At 46.6% G+C, this 23,601-nt stretch overlaps 1 protein-coding gene across 1 annotated transcript in view; it reads right to left on the bottom strand.

Annotated features, from left to right (window-relative positions):
* Nucleotides 1-229: 229 nt before the first annotated feature.
* LOC139422590 (serine/threonine-protein kinase LMTK1-like) overlaps nucleotides 230-23,601 on the bottom strand; it is a 29,105-nt gene continuing 5,733 nt past the window's right edge. The window contains exons 2-8 of the mRNA XM_071173733.1: nucleotides 20,726-20,852; nucleotides 8,070-8,149; nucleotides 6,451-6,569; nucleotides 6,133-6,220; nucleotides 3,944-4,077; nucleotides 1,942-2,026; nucleotides 230-355 (exon numbers count right to left, since the gene is read on the bottom strand). Coding sequence (XP_071029834.1) covers nucleotides 230-355; nucleotides 1,942-2,026; nucleotides 3,944-4,077; nucleotides 6,133-6,220; nucleotides 6,451-6,569; nucleotides 8,070-8,149; nucleotides 20,726-20,852 — 759 coding nt within the window. The remainder of the gene's footprint in view (nucleotides 356-1,941; nucleotides 2,027-3,943; nucleotides 4,078-6,132; nucleotides 6,221-6,450; nucleotides 6,570-8,069; nucleotides 8,150-20,725; nucleotides 20,853-23,601) is intronic.

The raw sequence follows: 23,601 nt of genomic DNA, 5'->3' as shown, positions 1-23,601 counted from the left end.
CAGGCTAGGTTTGGTTGAAGAGTTGTATCAATAACACCAACAGTCAAATCTGGGACCAGGCTAGCTGTGGTTGAAGAGTTGTATCAATAACACCATAAGTCAAATCTGGGATCAGGCTAGGTTTGGTTGAAGAGCTGTATCGTTGACCTTAGGGGCTGAGTCAACCATAGTGTATGGTGCTGACACCATTCAATCCTACACCCTTGAACCCCTGACCCCTCCCCCCTTCTCACCAGACGTTGCTGTCCTTAGTCTGGTCCACCACTAGTAGGTTACCATGCACCTCGTCAATGAGCTCTGGGGCGATCCAACGCAGCGGCACCCAGATCTGGTCTGGAGTCACAAAGTAGTCATCCTACAGAGTAGAATAGAGCAGAATCATTAGATGGAAATACTACTTTATCGTCTGTCTGTTACAATGGAAACTATTCTTCTGCCCCACCCCCTATTCAGTATGTAGAAAAACACATAATACAATATAACCAAGACTGGTTAATTACTGTAGATTCACCAAGACTGGTTTATTACTGTAGATTCACCAAGACTGGTTTATTACTGTAGATTCACCAAGATTGGTTTATTACTGTAGATTCACCAAGACTGGTTTATTACTGTAGATTCACCAAGACTGGTTTATTACTGTAGACTCACCAAGACTGGTTAATTACTGTAGACTCACCAAGACTGGTTTATTACTGTAGATTCACCAAGACTGGTTAATTACTGTAGACTCACCAAGACTGGTTTATTACTGTAGATTCACCAAGACTGGTTTATTACTGTAGATTCACCAAGACTGGTTTATTACTGTAGATTCACCAAGACTGGTTTATTACTGTAGAAGATTCACCAAGACTGGTTTATTACTGTAGATTCACCAAGACTGGTTTATTACTGTAGATTCACCAAGACTGGTTTATTACTGTAGATTCACCAAGACTGGTTAATTACTGTAGACTCACCAAGACTGGTTAATTACTGTAGATTCACCAAGACTGGTTTATTACTGTAGACTCACCAAGACTGGTTTATTACTGTAGATTCACCAAGACTGGTTTATTACTGTAGATTCACCAAGACTGGTTTATTACTGTATATTCACCAAGACTGGTTTATTACTGTAGATTCACCAAGACTGGTTTATTACTGTAGATTCACCAAGACTGGTTAATTACTGTAGACTCACCAAGACTGGTTTATTACTGTAGATTCACCAAGACTGGTTAATTACTGTAGATTCACCAAGACTGGTTTATTACTGTAGACTCACCAAGACTGGTTTATTACTGTAGATTCACAAAGACTGGTTTATTACTGTAGATTCACCAAGACTGGTTTATTACTGTAGATTCACCAAGACTGGTTAATTACTGTAGACTCACCAAGACTGGTTAATTACTGTAGATTCACCAAGACTGGTTTATTACTGTAGACTCACCAAGACTGGTTTATTACTGTAGATTCACCAAGACTGGTTTATTACTGTAGATTCACCAAGACTGGTTTATTACTGTAGATTCACCAAGACTGGTTTATTACTGTAGATTCACCAAGACTGGTTTATTACTGTAGATTCACCAAGACTGGTTTATTACTGTATATTCACCAAGACTGGTTTATTACTGTAGATTCACCAAGACTGGTTAATTACTGTAGACTCACCAAGACTGGTTTATTACTGTAGACTCATCAAGACTGGTTTATTACTGTAGACTCATAAAGACTGGTTTATTACTGTAGACTCATCAAGACTGGTTTATTACTGTAGACTCATCAAGACTGGTTTATTACTGTAGACTCATCAAGACTGGTTTATTACTGTAGACTCATCAAGACTGGTTTATTACTGTAGACTCACCAAGACTGGTTTATTACTGTAGACTCATCAAGACTGGTTAATTACTGTAGACTCACCAAGACTGGTTAATACTGTAGGCTCACCTTGTATCTGCTGTGTGAGAGGCCATAGTCTCCTATCTTTACTGTCCTCTCTGAGGTCAGAAGGCAGTTCCTTAAGGCCAGGTCACTGTAAAGAGGAGAGGGAGGAACAGTTCATCACATTGTTACATTATAGCCATTTAGCAGACGCTGTTATCCAGAGAGACTTACAGCAGCATTTAGGGTTAAGTACCTTGCTCAAGGGCACATTGTCAGATTTTTCGCCTAGTCTGCTCAGAGATTCAAACCAGCAACCTTTCAGTTACTGGCCCAACGCTCTTAACTGCTAGGCTACCTGCCACCCAGTCACCAGACCAGACTAAACCATATGTAATACTCTGACTGCAGTAATATCATATCACAATAAACCATTCAATCATTGTTATTGAATGTATTGTTACCACAGGAAAACACGATGCTTCACAACATTTACCGCTCAATAGCATAAAGTACGGGTGTAATTCACTGGTATGACTGCACAAGTAGCTACGTGGATTTCTCATTTTTCTCTGTGGCCATACTACACAGGCATCGAGATTTTGTTGATCTTAACTCTACCTATCATCAGCTCCTCAGCACATGATTGGCTGCTACCATGGTAACAAGGAGAGAGGGGTTCCCCCCGGCAACAAAATCACTGATGCTGGAGTTGGTGAGAGTCACTCAGGCAGCACCAGGATGTTGTTACCGGGACAGACCAGCAGGGGGAGCCAGAGCAACACAGCTTCAGTCATATCCTTACATATTTCCATATTTTTATTTAACATTTATTTAAACAGGTAAGGTAATTAGGAACAGATTGTACATAATATCCTCAATATCATGTTAATTTGGAGACAGACCAGCTGCACAGTCCCAGTTGTATCTAGGGTAGGATGTGTCAGAGTGAGACCAGACCCTTCAACTTCCTCCAGATCATCCCGATTCAGTTCCCTCTATCTGTTTTATGTCACTACGACATGTATGTTACCATACATACAGTGTATATATCCTTACTCTTCCCTACAACATGTATGTTACCATACATACAGTATATATATCCTTGCTCTTCCCTACAACATGTATGTTACCATACATACAGTGTATATATCATTACTCTTCACTATAACATGTATGTTACCATACATACAGTGTATATATCATTACTCTTCCCTACAACATGTATGTTACCGTACATACAGTGTATATATCATTACTCTTCACTACGACATGTATGTTACCGTACATACAGTGTATATATCATTACTCTTCACTACAACATGTATGTTGCCGTAAATACAGTATATATATCCTTGCTCTTCCCTACAACATGTATGTTACCGTAAATACAGTGTCTATATCGTTGCTCTTCACTACAACATATCAGAAACATATTGCTCTGGAATGATTGATATGTTCTAGGACTTTCATTAGGACTCGAGTTCGTAAGGAAGTTGTGCTTGTGAAGGTGTCTACTAACCCACCTGTGAATGAAGTTGTTTTGTGAAGGTGTCTACTAACCCACCTGTGAATGAAGTTGTTTTGTGAAGGTGTCTACTAACCCACCTGTGAATGAAGTTGTATTTGTGAAGGTGTCCACTAACCCACCTGTGAATGAAGTTGTTTTGTGAAGGTGTCTACTAACCCACCTGTGAATGAAGTTGTATTTGTGAAGGTGTCCACTAACCCACCTGTGAATGAAGTTGTTTTGTGAAGGTGTCTACTAACCCACCTGTGAATGAAGTTGTGTTTGTGAAGGTGTCCACTAACCCACCTGTGAATGAAGTTGTGTTTGTGAAGGTGTCCACTAACCCACCTGTGAGTGAAGTTGTGTTTGTGAAGGTGTCCACTAACCCACCTGTGAATGAAGTTGTGTTTGTGAAGGTGTCCACTAACCCACCTGTGAGTGAAGTTGTGTTTGTGAAGCTGTCCACTAACCCACCTGTGAATGAAGTTGAGTTTGTGAAGGTGTCCACTAACCCACCTGTGAATTAAGTTGTGTTTGTGAAGGTGTCCACTAACTCACCTGTGAATGAAGTTGTGCTTGTGCAGGTGCAGCAGGCCCGAGGCGATCTCGCACGCCATTCGCTGGAGGGTCAGGGGATCAGGGGTCACGGAGTCAGCCGCCCGACAGCTGCGCAGGTAACTCTTCAGGTCGCCCTGATGACCAGGACAGGAAGTGATGTCATAAAACGATTTGGCACTCTATATCACCATATTCCCTAGTGCACTATATAGGGAATATGGTCAAAAGTAGAGCAGTAGGAATGAATATAGGATGCCATTTGGGACACAAACCTATGTTTGTAATGTATGTCTGTACAATAACCCGTCACAACTTGCTCTCATCCACTTCTCCTTCTATGTCTGTTAGCAGTATGGTGGAAACTCTGATCTGTAAGGTGTTAGCAGTATGGTGGAAACTCTGATCTGTAAGGTGTTAGCAGTATGGTGGAAACTCTGATCTGTAAGGTGTTAGCAGTATGGCGGAAACTCTGATCTGTAAGGTGTTAGCAGTATGGTGGAAACTGATCTGTAAGGTGTTAGCAGTATGGTGGAAACTCTGATCTTTAAGGTGTTAGCAGTATGGTGGAAACTCTGATCTGTAAGGTGTTAGCAGTATGGTGGAAACTCTGATCTGTAAGGTGTTAGCAGTATGGTGGAAACTCTGATTCGTAAGGTGTTAGCAGTATGGTGGAAACTCTGATCTGTAAGGTGTTAGCAGTATGGTGGAAACTCTGATCTGTAAGGTGTTAGCAGTATGGTGGAAACTCTGATCTGTAAGGTGTTAGCAATATGGTGGAAGCTCTGATCTGTAAGGTGTTAGCAGTATGGTGAAAACTCTGATCTGTAAGGTGTTAGCAGTATGGTGGAAACTCTGATCTGTAAGGTGTTAGCAGTATGGTGGAAACTCTGATCTGTAAGGTGTTAGCAGTATGGTGGAAACTCTGATCTGTAAGGTGTTAGCAGTATGGTGGAAACTCTGATCTGTAAGGTGTTAGCAGTATGGTGGAAACTCTGATTCGTAAGGTGTTAGCAGTATGGTGGAAACTCTGATCTGTAAGGTGTTAGCAGTATGGTGGAAACTCTGATCTTTAAGGTGTTAGCAGTATGGTGGAAACTCTGATCTGTACGGTGTTAGCAGTATGGTGGAAACTCTGATCTGTAAGGTGTTAGCAGTATGGTGGAAACTCTGATCTGTAAGGTGTTAGCAGTATGGTGGAAACTCTGACTGTAAGGTGTTAGCAGTATGGTGGAAGCTCTGATCTGTAAGGTGTTAGCAGTATGGTGGAAACTCTGTTCTGTAAGGGTGTTAGCAGTATGGTGGAAGCTCTGATCTGTAAGGTGTTAGCAGTATGGTGGAAACTCTGATCTGTAAGGGTGTTAGCAGTATGGTGGAAGCTCTGATCTGTAAGGTGTTAGCAGTATGGTGGAAACTCTGATCTGTAAGGGTGTTAGCAAAATGTGGTTGAAACTCTGATCTGTAAGGTGTTAGCAGTATGGTGGAAACTCTGATCTGTAAGGTGTTAGCAGTATGGTGGAAACTCTGATCTGTAAGGTGTTAGCAGTATGGTGGAAACTCTGATCTGTAAGGTGTTAGCAGTATGGTGGAAGCTCTGATCTGTAAGGTGTTAGCAGTATGGTGGAAACTCTGATCCGTAAGGTGTTAGCAGTATGGTGGAAACTCTGATCTGTAAGGTGTTAGCAGTATGGTGGAAACTCTGATCCGTAAGGTGTTAGCAGTATGGTGGAAACTCTGATCTGTAAGGTGTTAGCAGTATGGTGGAAACTCTGATCTGTAAGGTGTTAGCAGTATGGTGGAAACTCTGATCCGTAAGGTGTTAGCAATATGGTGGAAGCTCTGATCTGTAAGGGTGTTAGCAGTATGGTGGAAACTCTGATCCGTAAGGTGTTAGCAATATGGTGGAAGCTCTGATCTGTAAGGTGTTAGCAGTATGGTGGAAACTCTGATCCGTAAGGTGTTAGCAAAATGTGGTTGAAACTCTGATCTGTAAGGGTGTAATCAATATGGTGGAAGCTCAGACCCTTCTGCAAACCCAGAGGAAAGGGTAGAGAGCAGATTGTCCCTGGCTGTAACAGTACTGTATTCCACCAACAGGGGGAGCAAGTTTCCATCTCACCAGAGAACTCCATATAGAAGGTGGTTGTGACCTCTGAGATAGGGGTTAGGGGGCAAGGGGAGGTTTCTCTCACCAGAGGACAGAACTCCATGACCAGTAGATAGGGTGTAACCTCTGAGCACTGTGCCAGGCACTGCAGGAGGGCTGGGTTCTGGAGGGCACTGGGGGAAGGGGGAGGTAGAGGAGATGGGTCATAGTTCAACAGTCACGTTTACTGTCATAGTTTATAGTGAACATACAGTCAGAACACATGGAAAGAGGTAGCAGGATAACCATATATAGGCATTAATTCATTCATTCACCAATTGATTGATTAATTCATTAATTAATTGTACTGGATGCAAAGACTGGGGTATACAGTGTATGAAATCCATATTGTTGTAGTTCTGACCGGTATGGCTGTGCCTCTTCCAGGAAGTGCATCTGGTCCTGGACACTGGCACTGGCCTTCAGCTCCTTGACCACCACCTGGGTGGTGCTGAGACCTGCATTCACCTCCCCCAAGAGAACCTATACAGGACCCACAGAGACACAGACAGACACACACACACACACACACACACACACACACACACACACACACACACACACACACACACACACACACACACACACACACACACAAACATTTACAGTAGTTAACATGGTAAAGACAGGGGGCAACGGAGAGACAGAGAGACAGAGAGAGAGAGAAAGACAGGGAGAGAGGGAGAGACAGAGAGAAAGACAGAGAGAAAGACAGGGAGAGACAGAGGGAGAGACAGAGGGAGAGACAGAGGGAGAGACAGAGGGAGACAGAGAGAAAGACAGAGGGAGAGACAGAGGGAGAGACACAGGGAGAGACAGAGAGAGACAGAGGGAGAGACAGAGGGAGAGACAGAGGGAGAGACAGAGGGAGAGACAGGGAGAGACAGAGAGAGACAGAGGGAGAGACAGAAGGAGAGACAGAGGGAGAGACAGAGGGAGAGACAGAGAGAGACAGAGGGAGAGACAGGGAGAGACAGAGAGAGAGAGGGAGAGACAGGGAGAGACAGGGAGAGACAGAGAGAGACAGAGGGAGAGACAGAGGGAGAGACAGGGAGAGACAGAGGGAGAGACAGGGAGAGACAGAGAGAGACAGAGGGAGAGACAGGGAGAGACAGAGGGAGAGACAGGGAGAGACAGGGAGAGACAGAGAGAGACAGAGGGAGAGACAGAGGGAGAGACAGGGAGAGACAGAGGGAGAGACAGGGAGAGACAGAGAGAGACAGAGGGAGAGACAGGGAGAGACAGAGGGAGAGACAGAGGGAGAGACAGGGAGAGACAGAGGGAGAGACAGAGGGAGAGACAGAGGGAGAGACAGGGAGAGACAGAGAGAGACAGAGGGAGAGACAGGGAGAGACAGAGAGAGAGAGACAGGGAGAGACAGAGAGAGAGACAGGGAGAGACAGAGGGAGACAGAGAGAAGAGCAAAAGGTACAGTTCAGCACGAACTAAAAAGCTTTGTCTCAGAAAGCAATACAGATGGAATGGAATTCAGTGTGACATGTAGATAGTCCCAGCTCTCAGACAGACAAGGCTGTAGGTCAGCTTGTAGCCCTAATAAGATCAACACCACATTACACACACATTCCACACACACTACCTCACAGCACACTCCAATGGTATGTCTCCAATGGCACCCTATCCTCTATATAGTGCACTACGTTTGACCAGGGCCCATAAGGCTTTGGCCCAAAGTAGTGCACTATATAGGGAATATGGTGCAATTTGGGATGGCTGGTCCATCCCAAATCTCTAGCTGGTCCATGTTTAAACAATACAGGAATGGACTGGTATAATACATGGTGAAACCTCCCTCTAGCTGGTCCATGTTTAAACAATGACTGTACTGTACATCCATGAGGGGAAGTGAGCTTGTGCATAATTCAGGAACAAAGGTAGTGAATCAGAAACCAGCTACAGACTTTGGGAGGAGTGGTTTCTGTGTCGTTAGTATGTGCTAATAAAATAATCAGGGGTGCAGCTCACCTTGCCAAACCAACCATGTCCTATCTCCTTCACATAGAGTAGACTGTGGCGACCCAACTCTGACGATTTCAACAGCTGGACTGCAGAGAGAGGGGGGAGAGGGAGAGTTAGACACATTGCAATTGTTAGACTTCTAGAATGTTAGAATGAAGAGAGGATGAAGTAAGAGAGGGAGAGAAGGAGAGATGGAGAGAAGAAGAGAGGAAGAGATGGAGAGAAGGAGAGTGGGAGAGAGGGAGAGATGAAGAGAGGGAGAGGGGGGGAGAGAGGATGAGTAAGATAGGGAGACAGGGAGAGGGAGACAGGGAGAGAGGAAGAAAGGGAGACAGGGACGGAGGGAGACGAAGAAAGGGAGAGAGGAAGACAGGGAGAGAGGAAGAGAGGGGCAGTAATAAAGATAGACAGTAAAGTCTGGGTTGTTACCACACATCACAATATCAGAATGAGATTAAAAGAGAAATGCATAAGTAATACAATGTGAATACAGAGATGAAAACAGAAGACAACTGCAGTGCCACAGGCAGAACAACAGAGAGAGAGAGAGAGGGGGAGAGAGTTAAAAGCACTTACTCTCAGTAATAATAAAGAGATATCTCCTAGGGAAGTAAAATGTTACTTCTAAAAGTCGACCAGAGAAAACAAACTCATAATCCTCCTCAAACAAACTGAAGAGACAGAAACTCCTCTGAAGGCACTATGCTGTCAGCTAACATGGTCTTAGTCCCAACGGGCACCCTATTCTCTATATAGTGCACAGATTTTGACCAGGGCTCATGGGACTCTGGTCAAAAGTAGTGCACTAAGTAGGAAATAGGGTGCCATTTGGGATTCAAGCCATGGTTCAACTCCTCCTAAATAACCCCAGAGTCTGTCTATCTGTCAACTCCTACAGAGTAGAGCATCATATTACTAAAAACAAGTACCTTGACGAATCCTCATAATTTAGAGATGATGATGGTGAAGGTGGTGATGAAGATAAAGTAGCTGGAGTGGCGGAGCGGCCAGCCATCCACCCTGAGGTAGAGCACCGTGTGTGTGTGTTTACGGTGCTGGTGTGTGTGCGGTGAATGGGTCCGGTCCCCAGAGATGACGGTATGAGTGTGTGGAGAAAACCTCTCACTGTCCACAGAAGTGATGAGAGACCAGCCACAGCAAGTGTGTGTGAGAGTCCATGGCCCCAGTCCCGGTGTGTGTGAGAGTCCATGGCCCCAGTCCCGGTGTGTGTGTGAGAAAGAAGAGAAGAACCCATGACTGCCGCGGCCACGTCAGCCAACCCTCCACAGGGTTTAACTCTACGAGCCCTCACACAGCTGAACAAGCTGCCTGCTCCTTCTCTCTCTCTCTCTCTCTCTCTCTCTCTCTCTCTCTCTCCCTCTCTCTCTCATCACAATGCATCGTCCTCACACTGTTCCAAAACTAAACATGTTCCAGAACCCCGTCCATGAACCTTCCTCCCAACTGTCACACAGTCTGTACTGTCTCCTCTATAGACTTGGTCTCAGCTCTGTCTCCTTATATAGACTGAGTCTCAGCTCTGTCTCCTCTATAGACTGGGTCTCAGCTCTGTCTCCTCTATAGACTGGGTCTCAGCTCTGTCTCCTCTATAGACTTGGTCTCAGCTCTGTCTCCTTATATAGACTGAGTCTCAGCTCTGTCTCCTCTATAGACTGGGTCTCAGCTCTGTCTCCTTATATAGACTGAGTCTCAGCTCTGTCTCCTCTATAGACTGGGTCTCAGCTCTGTCTCCTCTATAGACTGGGTCTCAGCTCTGTCTCCTCTATAGACTGGGTCTCAGCTCTGCCTCCTCTATAGACTGGGTCTCAGCTCTGTCTCCTTATATAGACTGAGTCTCAGCTCTGTCTCCTCTATAGACTGGGTCTCAGCTCTGTCTCCTCTATAGACTGGGTCTCAGCTCTGTCTGAGGCAGCATAGCAGGAATCTGAACCAGCAGGGTCCTTCTCTGTATGTGGAACATAGAAGACAGAAGAGCAGTCCCTCTGCTGTCCCGATGTTGTCTGGTGAGGCTCTACTGTTTTTCTGTGAGTCTTTCTGCGAGGACATGTTCTCCTTCTGCTTCTCTGAGCGCCGTGGCCAGCAACGCCATGTGTTCTGGTCAGGCATGACTCTCTCTCTCTCTGTCCGTGTGTCCAACCAACTGCCTCTTCTAATCTTCCAATCTCTCTCCCTTTCCCAAACCCAGACAGCGTACTGGGTGTGTGCTGGCATACACTGTACACTGGTCACGCATGGCTCTGTCTGTGTCTAACCGACTCCGACTGCCAGGCATGTCCGTAGTGTGTCGCCCGATTGACTGACTGCCTGACATGCCAGCGCACTGTTCTCCCTGAAGACCTCAGGAGCAGCAGTGACATAAGAGACACATTATAATAGCCTTCTGTCTGTGTGTCACTGAGACTGGCAGAAGCATAACACACACACACACACACACACACACACACACACACACACACACACACACACACACACACACACACACACACACACACACACACACACACACACACACACACACACACACACACACACACACACACACACACACACACACACACAGAGCTCTATGAAATGCAGAGAGAAAGATCTCTGTCATAGACACCCCACCCACCCACCACTCCCACTCCTGTCCATCACCCTATCCCCCACCCCTCTGTCCGTCTCTCCCGCCCATCCCCTCCTACGTTGGTCATGGTGCCATGACACCACCCTGTATCTCATGCATGTGTTTTTCTCTAGTATTACATTGTTATTGATTAGTGCATTGTTGGGTTTTGAGTTTGATAGAAAGACATTTCACTGTACTTGTCGTGCATGTGACATCAATACTTTATACTATCTCTCTCTCTACCCTACCTCTCTCTCTCTTTCCCCTTACTATTACACACAGACACATCCCTGTCTTATAACCCATACCACTACCACCCTCTGCCTCTCTCTCTACCCCCTCTCTCTCTACCCCCTCTCTCTCTCATCCCCCTTTCTATTACACACAGACACATCCCTGTCTTATAACCAATACCACTACCACCCTCTCCCTCTCTCTCTACCCCCTCCCTCTCTCTGACAGACTGTCTCTCTCCCTCTCTGTATCTCTCTTTCTCCATCTCCCCCTCCATCACATCCCTCCCTCCCTCCCCCCTCCCTCCCTGCCTCCCTCCATCCCTCTCCCTGACTCAGTCCCCTCCCTGTATTGTAAACCATAATGCCAGTCCTCTGCTCCAGCGTTCCAGGAGTGTCACAGTGACAGTCCAGCCGTACACAGCCTCCTACTCCCCCATCACCATCACTATCCCCTGGCCTAAAGGCTAAATCACAACCTTTGTCTGTTGGTTGGTCCCCAGTGCTTGGTACCAGCCTACCAACTCAGCAGACACAGGACCCATTCAGTGGGCATTCTCTGGACCCTAGCACTGCCGCTGGGCAGGGGTTGTCACAGTGATAACAGCACACACACACACGCACGCACGCACGCACGCACGCACGCACGCACGCACACACACACACACACACACACACACACACACACACACACACACACACACACACACACACACACACACACACACACACACACACACACACACACACACACACACACACACACACACACACACACACCCCCCCTCTGGACTCCTGATTCCCTCCCTCCCGACCGAGGTTCTTCTCTCCTTTCTATTCTAAAGAACTGTTCCTTTATATCATTCCATCCCACTAGGAATGTGCTTGTGTGTGTGTGTGTGTGTGCATGGACGTGTGTGTGCATGCGTGTGTGTCTCTCTGTGGGTGTGTGTGTGTTCGTGCATGTCATTTCATCCCACTAGGAATGTGCGTGTGTGTCCGTGCGCGCGTGTGTGTGTGCATGGACGTGTGTGTGCATGCGTGTGTGACTCTCTGTGTGTGTGTCTGTTCGTGCGTGTCATTTCATCCCACTAGAGGAATGTGTGTGTGTGTGTTTGTGCTGTCTTCCCACTCATTGCATTCCCTGGCAGTGAAGCCTGAGGTAAGAGGCAGGCATTGTGGCTGTGAGCTGGTGGGATGATAGACACACACAGTAACTTACACACTGTTGGGGGTAAATGATATTCACCCACACCAAGAAACATGGTGACATGTCTGTATCTCTCTAGGTGTGGTGACATGTCTCTTGGTGTGGTGACATGTCTCTTGGTGTAGTGACATGTCTCTTGGTGTGGTGACATGTCTCTTGGTGTAGTGACATGTCTCTTGGTGTGGTGACATGTCTCTTGGTGTGGTGACATGTCTCTTGGTGTGGTGACATGTCTCTTGGTGCGGTGTGGTGACATGTCTCTTGGTGCGGTGACATGTCTCTTGGTGCGGTGACATGTCTCTTGGTGTGGTGAAATGTCTCTTGGTGTGGTGAAATGTCTCGGTGTGGTGACATGTCTCTTTGTGTGGTGACATGTCTCTTGGTTTAGTGTGGTGACATGTCTCTTGGTGTGGTGACATGTCTCTTGGTGCGGTGACATGTCTCTTGGTGTGGTGAAATGTCTCTTGGTGTGGTGACATGTCTCTTGGTGTGGTGACATGTCTCTTGGTGTGGTGTGGTGACATGTCTCTTGGTGTGGTGACATGTCTCTTGGTGTGGTGACATGTCTCTTGGTGTGGTGACATGTCTCTTGGTGCGGTGTGGTGAAATGTCTCTTGGTGTGGTGACATGTCTCTTGGTTTAGTGTGGTGACATGTCTCTTGGTGTGGCGACATGTCTCTTGGTGTGGTGACATGTCTCTTGGTGTGGTGACATGTCTATTGGTGTGGTGACATGTTTCTTGGTGTGGTGACATGACTCTTGGTGTGGTGAAATGTCTCTTGGTGTGGTGACATGTCTCTTGGTGTGGTGAAATGTCTCTTGGTGTGGCGACATGTCTCTTGGTGTGGTGACATGTCTCTTGGTGTGGTGACATTTCTCTTGGTGTGGTGACATGTCTCTTGGTGCGGTGTGGTGACATGTCTCTTGGTGCGGTGACATGTCTCTTGGTGCGGTGACATGTCTCTTGGTGTGGTGACATGTCTCTTGGTGTGGTGAAATGTCTCGGTGTGGTGACATGTCTCTTGGTGTGGTGACATGTCTCTTGGTTTAGTGTGGTGACATGTCTCTTGGTGTGGTGACATGTCTCTTGGTGCGGTGACATGTCTCTTGGTGTGGTGAAATGTATTTTGGTGTGGTGACATGTCTCTTGGTGTGGTGACATGTCTCTTGGTGTGGTGTGGTGACATGTCTCTTGGTGTGGTGACATGTCTCTTGGTGTGGTGACATGTCTCTTGGTGTGGTGACATGTCTCTTGGTGTGGTGACATGTCTCTTGGTGCGGTGTGGTGAAATGTCTCTTGGTGTGGTGACATGTCTCTTGGTTTAGTGTGGTGACATGTCTCTTGGTGTGGTGACATGTCTCTTGGTGCGGTGACATGTCTCTTGGTGTGGTGAAATGTCTCTTGGTGTGGTGACATGTCTCTTGGTGTGGTGACATGTCTCTTGGTGTGGTGACATGTCTCTTGGTGTGGTGTGGTGACATGTCTCTTGGTGTGGTGAAATGTCTCTTGGTGTGGTGACATGTCTCTTGGTGTGGTGACATGTCTCTTGGTGTGGTGACATGTCTCTTGGTGTGGTGACATGTCTCTTGGTGTGGTGACATGTATCTTGGTGTGGTGACATGTCTCTTGGTGTGGTGACATGTCTCTTGGTGCGGTGTGGTGACATGTCTCTTGGTGCGGTGTGGTGACATGTCTCTTGGTGCGGTGACATGTCTCTTGGTGCGGTGACATGTCTCGGTGTGGTGACATGTCTCGGTGTGGTGACATGTCTCTTTGGTGACATGTCTCTTGGTTTAGTGTGGTGACATGTCTCTTGGTGTGGTGACATGTCTCTTGGTGCGGTGACATGTCTCTTGGTGTGGTGAAATGTCTCTTGGTGTGGTGACATGTCTCTTGGTGTGGTGACATGTCTCTTGGTGTGGTGACATGTCTCTTGGTGTGGTGACATGTCTCTTGGTGTGGTGACATGGTGTGGTGAAATGTCTCTTGGTGTGGTGACATGTCTCTTGGTTTAGTGTGGTGACATGTCTCTTGGTGTGGTGACATGTCTCTTGGTGCGGTGACATGTCTCTTGGTGTGGTGAAATGTCTCTTGGTGTGGTGACATGTCTCTTGGTGTGGTGACATGTCTCTTGGTGTGGTGACATGTCTCTTGGTGTGGTGTGGTGACATGTCTCTTGGTGTGGTGAAATGTCTCTTTGTGTGGTGACATGTCTCTTGGTGTGGTGACATGTCTCTTGGTGTGGTGACATGTCTCTTGGTGTGGTGACATGTATCTTGGTGTGGTGACATGTCTCTTGGTGTGGTGAAATTTCTCTTGGTGTGGTGACATGTCTCTTGGTGTGGTGACATGTCTCTTGGTGTGGTGAGCCATCTGTAACATTGTGTGAGGACAGGAGCCATGTGTAACAGTGTGTGAGGACAGGAGCTCTGTGTAACAGTGTGTGAGGACAGGAGCTCTGTGTAACAGTGTGTGAGGACAGGAGCCATGTGTAACAGTGTGTGAGGACAGGAGCTCTGTGTAACAGTGTGTGAGGACAGGAGCTATGTGTAACAGTGTGTGAGGACAGGAGCCATGTGTAACAGTGTGTGAGGACAGGAGCCATGTGTAACAGTGTGTGAGGACAGGAGCCATGTGTAACAGTATGTGAGGACAGGAGCCATCTGTAACAGTGTGTGAGGACAGGAGCCATGTGTAACAGTGTGTGAGGACAGGAGCCATGTGTAACAGTGTGTGAGGACAGGAGCCATGTGTAACAGTGTGTGAGGACAGGAGCCATGTGTAACAGTGTGTGAGGACAGGAGCCATGTGTAACAGTGTGTGAGGACAGTAGCCATCTGTAACAGTGTGTGAGGACAGGAGCTATGTGTAACAGTGTGTGAGGACAGGAGCCATGTGTAACAGTGTGTGAGGACAGGAGCCATCTGTAACAGTGTGTGAGGACAGGAGCCATCTGTAACAGTGTGTGAGGACAGGAGCCATGTGTAACAGTGTGTGAGGACAGGAGCCATCTGTAACAGTGTGTGAGGACAGGAGCCATGTGTAACAGTGTGTGAGGACAGTAGCCATCTGTAACAGTGTGTGAGGACAGGAGCTATGTGTAACAGTGTGTGAGGACAGGAGCCATGTGTAACAGTGTGTGAGGACAGGAGCCATCTGTAACAGTGTGTGAGGACAGGAGCCATCTGTAACAGTGTGTGAGGACAGGAGCCATGTGTAACAGTGTGTGAGGACAGGAGCTATGTGTAACAGTATGTGAGGACAGGAGCCATGTGTAACAGTGTGTGAGGACAGGAGCCATGTGTAACAGTGTGTGAGGACAGGAGCCATGTGTGTATTGTATGTAGTAAATATGTATGGTTAAAGTTCTTTTGAAATGCCTGATGAACAATGTGCTATAGAATAATAATAATAATAATTATAGCTGGCTTGACCTTGATAAACAGTATACATCCCAAATGGCACCCTGTTCGCTATATAGTGCAGTACACAAGCATTTCACTACACCCACAATAACATCTGCTAAATATGTGTATGTGGCCAAAAAAAAATTGATTTTACTTTAGACCAGGGACCATAGTGCTCTGGTCAGAAGTAGTGCACAATGTAGGGAATAGGGTGCCTTGTGGGAAGCAGATGTTTTCCATACAGACATCATTACTTCTACTGTCAATTCACTTCAGCTTATGAGAGTAGGCCTTCTTCTACTTCCGCATGCTATGTGCATGACGAGAGAGAGGGAGGGAGGGAGGGAGGGAGGGAGGGAGGGAGGGAGGGAGGGAGGGAGGGAGGGAGGGAGGGACAAAGCAAAAAATAAGGCAAAGTCTTCTCATGCTTTGTTGATTTCAAAAAAAGCATTAGACTCAATTTGACATGAGGGTCTGCTATACAAATTAACGGAAAGTGGTGTTGGGGGAAAAACATACAACATTATAAGATCCATGTACACAAACAACAAGTGTGTGGTTAAAATTCACACATTTCTTCCCTCAGGGCCGTGTGGTGAGACAGGGATGTAGCTTAAGCCCCACCCTCTTCAACATATATATCAACGAATTGGCGAGGGCACTAGAACAGTCTGCAGCATCCGGCCTCACAAATATTAGAATCTGAAGTCAAATGTCTACTGTTTGCTGATGACCAGGTGCTTCTGTCACCAACCAAGGAGGGCCTACAGCAGCACCTAGATATTCTGCACAGATTCTGCCAGACCTGGGCCCTGACAGTAAATCTCAGTAAGACCAAAATAATGGTGTTCCAAAAAAGGTCCAGTCGCCAGGACCACAAATACAAATTCCATCTAGACATCTTTGCCCTAGAGCACACAAAAAATTATACATACCTTGGCTGAAATATCAGCGCCACAGGTAACTTCCACAAAGCTGTGAACGATCTGAGAGACAAGGCAAGAAGGGCATTCTATGCCATCAAAAGGAAAATAAAATGCAACATACCAATTAGGATCTGGCTAAAAAATACTTGAATCAGTCATAGAGCCCATTGCCCTTTATGGTTGTGAGATCTGGGGTCCGCTCACCAACCAAGACTTCACAAAATGGGACAAACACCAAATTGAGACTCTGCATGCAGAATTCTGCAAAAATATCCTCAATGTACAATGTAAAACACCAAATAATGCACACAGAGCAGAATTAGGACGATACCCGCTAATTATCAAAATGCAGAAAAGAGACGTTAAATTCTACAACCACCTAAAAGGAAGCAATTCCCAAACCTTCCATTACAAAACCATCACCCACAGAGAGATGAACCTGGAGAAGAGTCCCCTAAGCAAGCTGGTCCTGGGGCTCTGTTCACAAACACAAACACACCCCACAGAGAGATGAACCTGGAGAAGAGTCCCCTAAGCAAGCTGGTCCTGGGGCTCTGTTCACAAACACAAACAGACCCCACAGAGCCCCAGGACAGCAACATAATTAGACCCAACCAAATCATGAGAAAACCAAAAAGATAATTACTTGACACATTGGAAAGAATTAACAAAAATAGAGCAAACTGGAATGCTGTTTGGCCCTAAACAGAGAGTACACAATGGCAGAATACCTGACCACTGTGACTGACCCAAACTTAAGGAAAGCTTTGACTATGTACAGACTCAGTGAGCATAGCCTTGCTATTGAGAAAGGCCGCCGCAGGCAGACCTGGCTCTCAAGAGAAGACAGGCTATGTGCACACTGCCCACAAAATTATGTGGAAACTGAGATGCACTTCCTAACCTCCTGCCCACTGTATGACCATATTAGAGGCACATATTTCCTTCAGATTACACAGATCCACAAAGAATTTGAAAACAAATCCAATTTTGATAAACTCCCATATCTACTGGGTGAAATACCACAGTGTGCCATCACAGCAGCAAGATTTGTGACCTGTTGCCAGAAGAAAAGGTCAACCAGTGAAGAACAAACACCATTGTAAATACAACCTATATTTATTTTTGATTTATTTTCCCTTTTGTACTTTAACCATTTGCACATCGTTTCAACACTGTATATAGACATAATATGACATTTGTAATGTCTTTATTCCTTTGGAACTTCTGTGAGTGTAATGTTTACTGTTCATTTTTATTGTTTATTTCACTTTGTATATTATCTACTTCACTTCACTTCATATGTTTCCCATGGCAATAAAGCCCCTTGAATTGAACTGAATTGAATTAAGAGAGAGAGAGAGAAAGAGAGAGAGAGAAAGAGAGAGAGAGAAAAAGAGAGACAGAGAGAGAGATAATTAACTATAAATAATGTGTATGCATGTGGGAGACTTTCTGTTTCTGACTGCAGAGGTTAAAAGACAGCAGCACAGAGTCAATAGCACTGAGATTCAGGACCACAGAGAAACAGAGGACGGAGAGGAAGAGGAGGAGGAGGAGGAGGTTAGATGAACAGGAAAATGATGCATCCAGACCAGAGCCAATCCCTCATGAATCTCTCCTCTCCCCTCTTACTCTCCTCCTCCTCTTTCCTCCTCCTCTCCCCTCCTACTCTCCTCTCCTCTCTCCTCCTCCTCTCCCCTCCTACTCTCCTCTCCTCCTCCTCTCTCCTCCTCCTCTCCCCTCCTACTCTCCTCTCCTCCTCCTCTTTCCTCCTCCTCTCCCCTCATACTCTCCTTTCCTCTCTCCTCCTCCTCTCCCCTCCTACTCTCCTCTCCTCTCCTCTCTCCTCCTACTCTCCTCTCTCCTCCTCCTCTCCCCTCCTACTCTACTCTACTCTCCTCTCCTCTCTCCTCCTACTCTCCTCTCTCCTCCTCCTCTCCCCTCCTACTCTCCTCTCCTCTCTCCTCCTCCTCTCCCCTCCTCCTCTCCTCTCCTACTCTCCTCTCCTCTCCTCTCTCCTCCTACTCTCCTCTCTCCTCCTCCTCTCCCCTCCTACTCTCCTCTCCTCCTCCTCTCCCCTCCTCTCCTCTCTCCTCCTCCTCTCCCCTCCTACTCTCCCCTCCTACTCTCCTCTCCTCTCCTCTCTCCTCCTCTTCTCCCCTCCTCCTCTCCTCTCTCCTCCTCCTCTCCTCTCCTCTCTCCTCCTCCTCCTCTCCCCTCCTACTCTCCTCTCTCCTCCTCCTCTCCCCTCCTACTCTACTCTCCTCTCCTCTCTCCTTTTTTCAACAGTTGTTTTCATTGAATCACCAAAATCAATCCCCCTCTTTAAAAAAAAACAATTCCAATCCCTCCTTTCTCCTCTGTCCTCTCCTCTCTCCCCCACTCTCTCCCCCCTCTCCCACCCCTCCTTTCTCCTCTATCCTCTCTTCTCTCCCCCACTCTCTCCCCCTCTCCCACCCCTCCTTTCTCCTCTGTCCTCTCCTCTCTCCCCCACTCTCTCCCCCCTCTCCCACCCCTCCTTTCTCCTCTGTTCTCTGTTCTCTCCCCCTCTCCCATCCCTCCTTTCTCCTCTGCCCTCTGTTCTCTGTTCTCTCCCCCTCTCCCATCCCTCCTTTCTCCTCGGCCCTCTGTTCTCTCCCCCTTTCCCACCCCTCCATTCTCCTCTGTCCGCGGTTCTCTCCTCTCTCCCATACTCTCTCCCCTCTCCCACCCCTACGTTCTCCTCTGTTCTCTCCTCTCTCCCCCACTCTCTCCCCCCCCCCAACCCTCCTTTCGCCTCTGTCCTCTGCTGTCTCCCCCACTCTCTCTCTCCCTCTCCCCATCTCCTCTCCTCCTCTCCTCTCTTCCCCACTCTCCTCTCCTCACCCTGCAACACCTGAACCAATCATACGGCCGTAGCTATGGAGGACAGGAGGGAGGGAGGCAATTGGCTGCTAGCCTGACGCTGACTTGTCCAATCCCTGCTCATGCTCACATCCTGGGATTCAGAGCACAACACACACACACACACACAAACACACACACACGCGCACACACACACACACACACACACACGCACACACACCATGAAGTATAGCAAACAGCTGACAGCCCAGAGAATAAGAGAGCGTGAGGGTTATAGCTTCCTTCCTCCCCAATGTGCTCCAGCTCTCTTGCATTCCACACACACACACACACACACACACACACACACACAAACTGCCACGGAGCACTGCAGCAGGCCAGCCTCATTCTGCATTACGCAACAGACAGATGTTACAGTGAGAGAGAGAGGATGAGGGAGAGGAGGGGAGATGGAGGAAGAGTGGAAAAGAGAGCATGTCTGTGCTCTGTCCCTGTTTGTCAGGAAATTCTCACCATCTCTCAAATTAACAACCCAGTGTGCAGGCCAATGTTCTGATGATGTTCTGATAATGTTCTGATGATGGGGTATGATGATGTTCTGATGATGGGGTATGATGATGTTCTGATGATGGGGTATGATGATGTTCTGATAATGTTCTGATGATGGGGTATGATGGTGTTCTGATGATGTTCTGATAATGTTCTGATGATGTTCTGATAATGTTCTGATGATGGGGTATGATGGTGTTCTGATGATGGGGTATGATGATGTTCTGATAATGTTCTGATGATGGGGTATGATGATGTTCTGATGATGTTCTGATGATAGGGTATGATGGTGTTCTGATGATGGGGTATGATGATGTTCTGATAATGTTCTGATGATGGGGTATGATGATGTTCTGATGATGTTCTGATGATAGGGTATGATGGTGTTCTGATGATGGGGTATGATGGTGTTCTGATGATGTTATGATGATGGGGTATGATGGTGTTCTGATGATGTTATGATGATAGGGTATGATGGTGTTCTGATGATGTTATGATGATAGGGTGTGATGGTGTTCTGATGATGGGGTATGATGATGTTATGATGATAGGGTATGATGATGTTCTGATGATGGGGTATGATGATGTTCTGATGATAGGGTATGATGATGTTCTGATGATGTTCTGATGATGGGGTATGATGATGGCCCTGCTGGGTCCACGTATGCATTCCAAATGGCACCATAACGCACTACAAGTCCCGTGGTCCAACGTTGTGCACTGTGTAGGGAATTGGGTGCCATTTGGATTAGTACAGCCTGGAGTGTGGACCTGAGACAACTCTATGGGTCATAGGTGATATATAGAGGTGAAAGTTCAAAGGTCATAGGTGATGGGTCATAGATAGACTAGGATCTTACTGGATCGTCCGGGCTGTTTGGAGACGGGAAGGGAGACCTCAGTGAGGGGGAGGATGTAGACTTCAGGTCCATTCTGAGACGAGGCCAGGTCAGCCTGGTACTCCTCTCCCTCTGTGTTCTCAAACTCCTGGTGGGAGGGGAGAGAAGACACTGGGGTTAGTGTGTATGTGACATGGAGAAAGAGAGAGGGGGGGGGCAGAGAGAGAGAGAGAGAGAGAGACAAGAAAGAATTTGTATGCATGTGTGGGTCACAGAGAGAAAGTGGGTGCCTGTGTGTGTGTGTGTGTGTGTGTGTGTGTGTGTGTGTGTGTGTGTGTGTGTGTGTGTGTGTGTGTGTGTGTGTGTATGATTCAATAACACAGTGTGTTTAGTCATCTGAGTGTTCATGCCTTCTGCATTAAAGGGATAATCCACCACAAATCACTAATTCCTGTGGTTAACAGTGTTAAATAACACTAGTATGTGAAGAAAAAATGTTTCATTTTATCATTATAACAAGGTTGGTGGCAACATGTGAAAATCGTTCTGGAAATCTGTTGCAGCTCAAGCCGACTACAAAACCCACAATGCAATGCTCTCTCTATGGGCTAGCAAGCTAGCAAATGCAGCTACACACAGTACAATCAAAGCCAATATCAGCATGTGAAGTAGCTAGCTAGCTGTAAAATGTAGGAGTCTATCTCACCGGGTTCAACTTGCAGTTCCTCTCTGCCCAGAGCTATAGCAACAATGGCCCTTTCTTATGTTTCCCACAGGCACACTGAGAGATGCTACTTGAAGGAGAAACTGAGTTGAATCATTTGGTCCACTGTTTAGATTGAGCACATCTAAGAGACATACATGAGGATATAAACAGATGGATGTGTTCTAGACCATGTTCTGGAGTGAAGGTAATAGACCAGTATGCCCACGTCATCTATTGGCTGATTTGGTGATCGATCTGGGGTGAAGGTAATAGACCAGTATGCCCATATCGTCTATTGGCTGATTTGGTGATCTGGAGTGAAGGTAATAGACCAGTATGCCCATGTCATCTATTGGCTGATTTGGTGATCGATCTGGAGTGAAGGTAATAGACCAGTATGCCCATGTCATCTATTGGCTGATTTGGCGATCTGGAGTGAAGGTAATTGTGATAAAATCATTGTGAAATGTGATAGTGTGTCATCACCTATTTCCAGTAATGAGAATTATGTAGCTAAGTGATAGGCCACACAAGCTCACAGAACGGGACCTCCAAGTGCTGAACCGTGTAAAAGATCGTCCGTCCTCGGTTGCAACACTAACTACCGAGTTCTAAACTGCTTCTTGGAAGCAATATCAGCACAATAACTGTTTGTTGGGAACTTCATGAAATGGGTTTCCATGGCAGAGCAGCCGCACACAAGCCTAAGATCCCCATGTGCAATGCTAAGGGTCGGCTGGAGTGGTGTAACGCATGCTGCCATTGGCCTCTGGAGCAGTGGAAACACGTTCTTTGGAGTGATGAATCACACTTCACTATCTGGCAGTCCGAAGGACGAATCTGGGTTTGTCGGTTCCCAGGGGAACGCTACCTGCCTGAATGTATAGTGCCAACTGTAAAGTCTGGTGGAGGAGGAATAATGGTCTGGGGCTGTTTTTCATTGTTCGGGCTAGGCCTCTTTGTTCCAGGGAAGGGAAATCTTAATCAAATCGAATTGTATTTGTCACATGCACCGAATACAACATGTGTAGACCTTACGGTGAAATGCTTACTTACAAGCCCTTAACCAACAATGCAGTTTTAAGAAAAATAATTGTTACGGTGTATGGCGCTACAGCATACAATGACATTCTAGACGATTCTCTGCTTCCAACTTTGTGGCAACAGTTTGGGGAAGGCCCTTTCCTGTTTCAATATTTAAAAAAAAAATGTTTTTTACCTTTATTTAACTAGGCAAGTCAGTTAAGAACAAATTCTTATTTTCAATGACGGCCTAGGAACAGTGGGTTAACTCCCCTTTCAGGGGCAGAACGACAGATTTGTACCTTGTCAGCTCGGGGATTTGAACTTGCAACCTTTCGGTTACTAGTCCAATGCTCTAACCACTAGGCTACCCTGCCGCCCCGGTCCATACAGAAATGGTTTGTCGAGATTGGTGGGGAAGAACTTGACTGGCCTGCACAGAGCCCTGACCTCAACTCCATCGAACATCTTTGGGATGAATTGGAACGCCGACTGCGAGCCAGGCCTAATCGCCCAACATCAGTGCCCAACCTCACTAATGCTCTTGTGGCTGAATGGAAGAAAGTCCCCACAGCAATGTTCCAACTTCTAGTGGAAAGCCTTCCCAGAAGAGTGGAGGCTTTTATAGCAGCAAAGGGGGGACCAACTCCATATTAATGGCCATGATTTTGAAATGTGATTTACGACAAGCAGGTGTCCACATACTTTTGGTCATGTAGTGTATAGACAACACCAGGTGACTGATTAACCCAGGGCTAGACTTGACGTTTAATTACTCGAGAGAAGAGGAGAAGCTGGTTGAGAGAAGGCCAAGAGTGGCCAAAGCTGTCGTCAAGGCAACGAGTGGCTACTTTGAAGAACCTCAAATATTTAAAATATATTTTGATTTGGTTACTACATGATTCCATATGTGTTATTTCATAGTTTATGTCTTCACTTTTACTCTAGAATGTAGAAAATAGTCAAAATAAAGAAAAACCCTGGAATGAGTAGGTGTGTCCAAACGTTTGACTGGTGCTGTCTATATAGGAGAGAGATAGAGAGTAGGGATGGATGGAAAGAGAGAGACACATCTTGTCTTCTGTTCTCTCCTCTGCAGGGATCTCAGCAGAACAACACCATAGACTAGACAGATAACTGAGTGTCCCGAATGGCACACTATTCCCTA

This window comes from Oncorhynchus clarkii, chromosome 12 (assembly GCF_045791955.1).
Source record: "Oncorhynchus clarkii lewisi isolate Uvic-CL-2024 chromosome 12, UVic_Ocla_1.0, whole genome shotgun sequence".
NCBI classification, from domain to species: Eukaryota; Metazoa; Chordata; class Actinopteri; order Salmoniformes; family Salmonidae; genus Oncorhynchus; species Oncorhynchus clarkii.
Note: the sequence above shows the minus strand (reverse complement) of the source record. Positions and strands in the feature narration are given on the sequence as shown.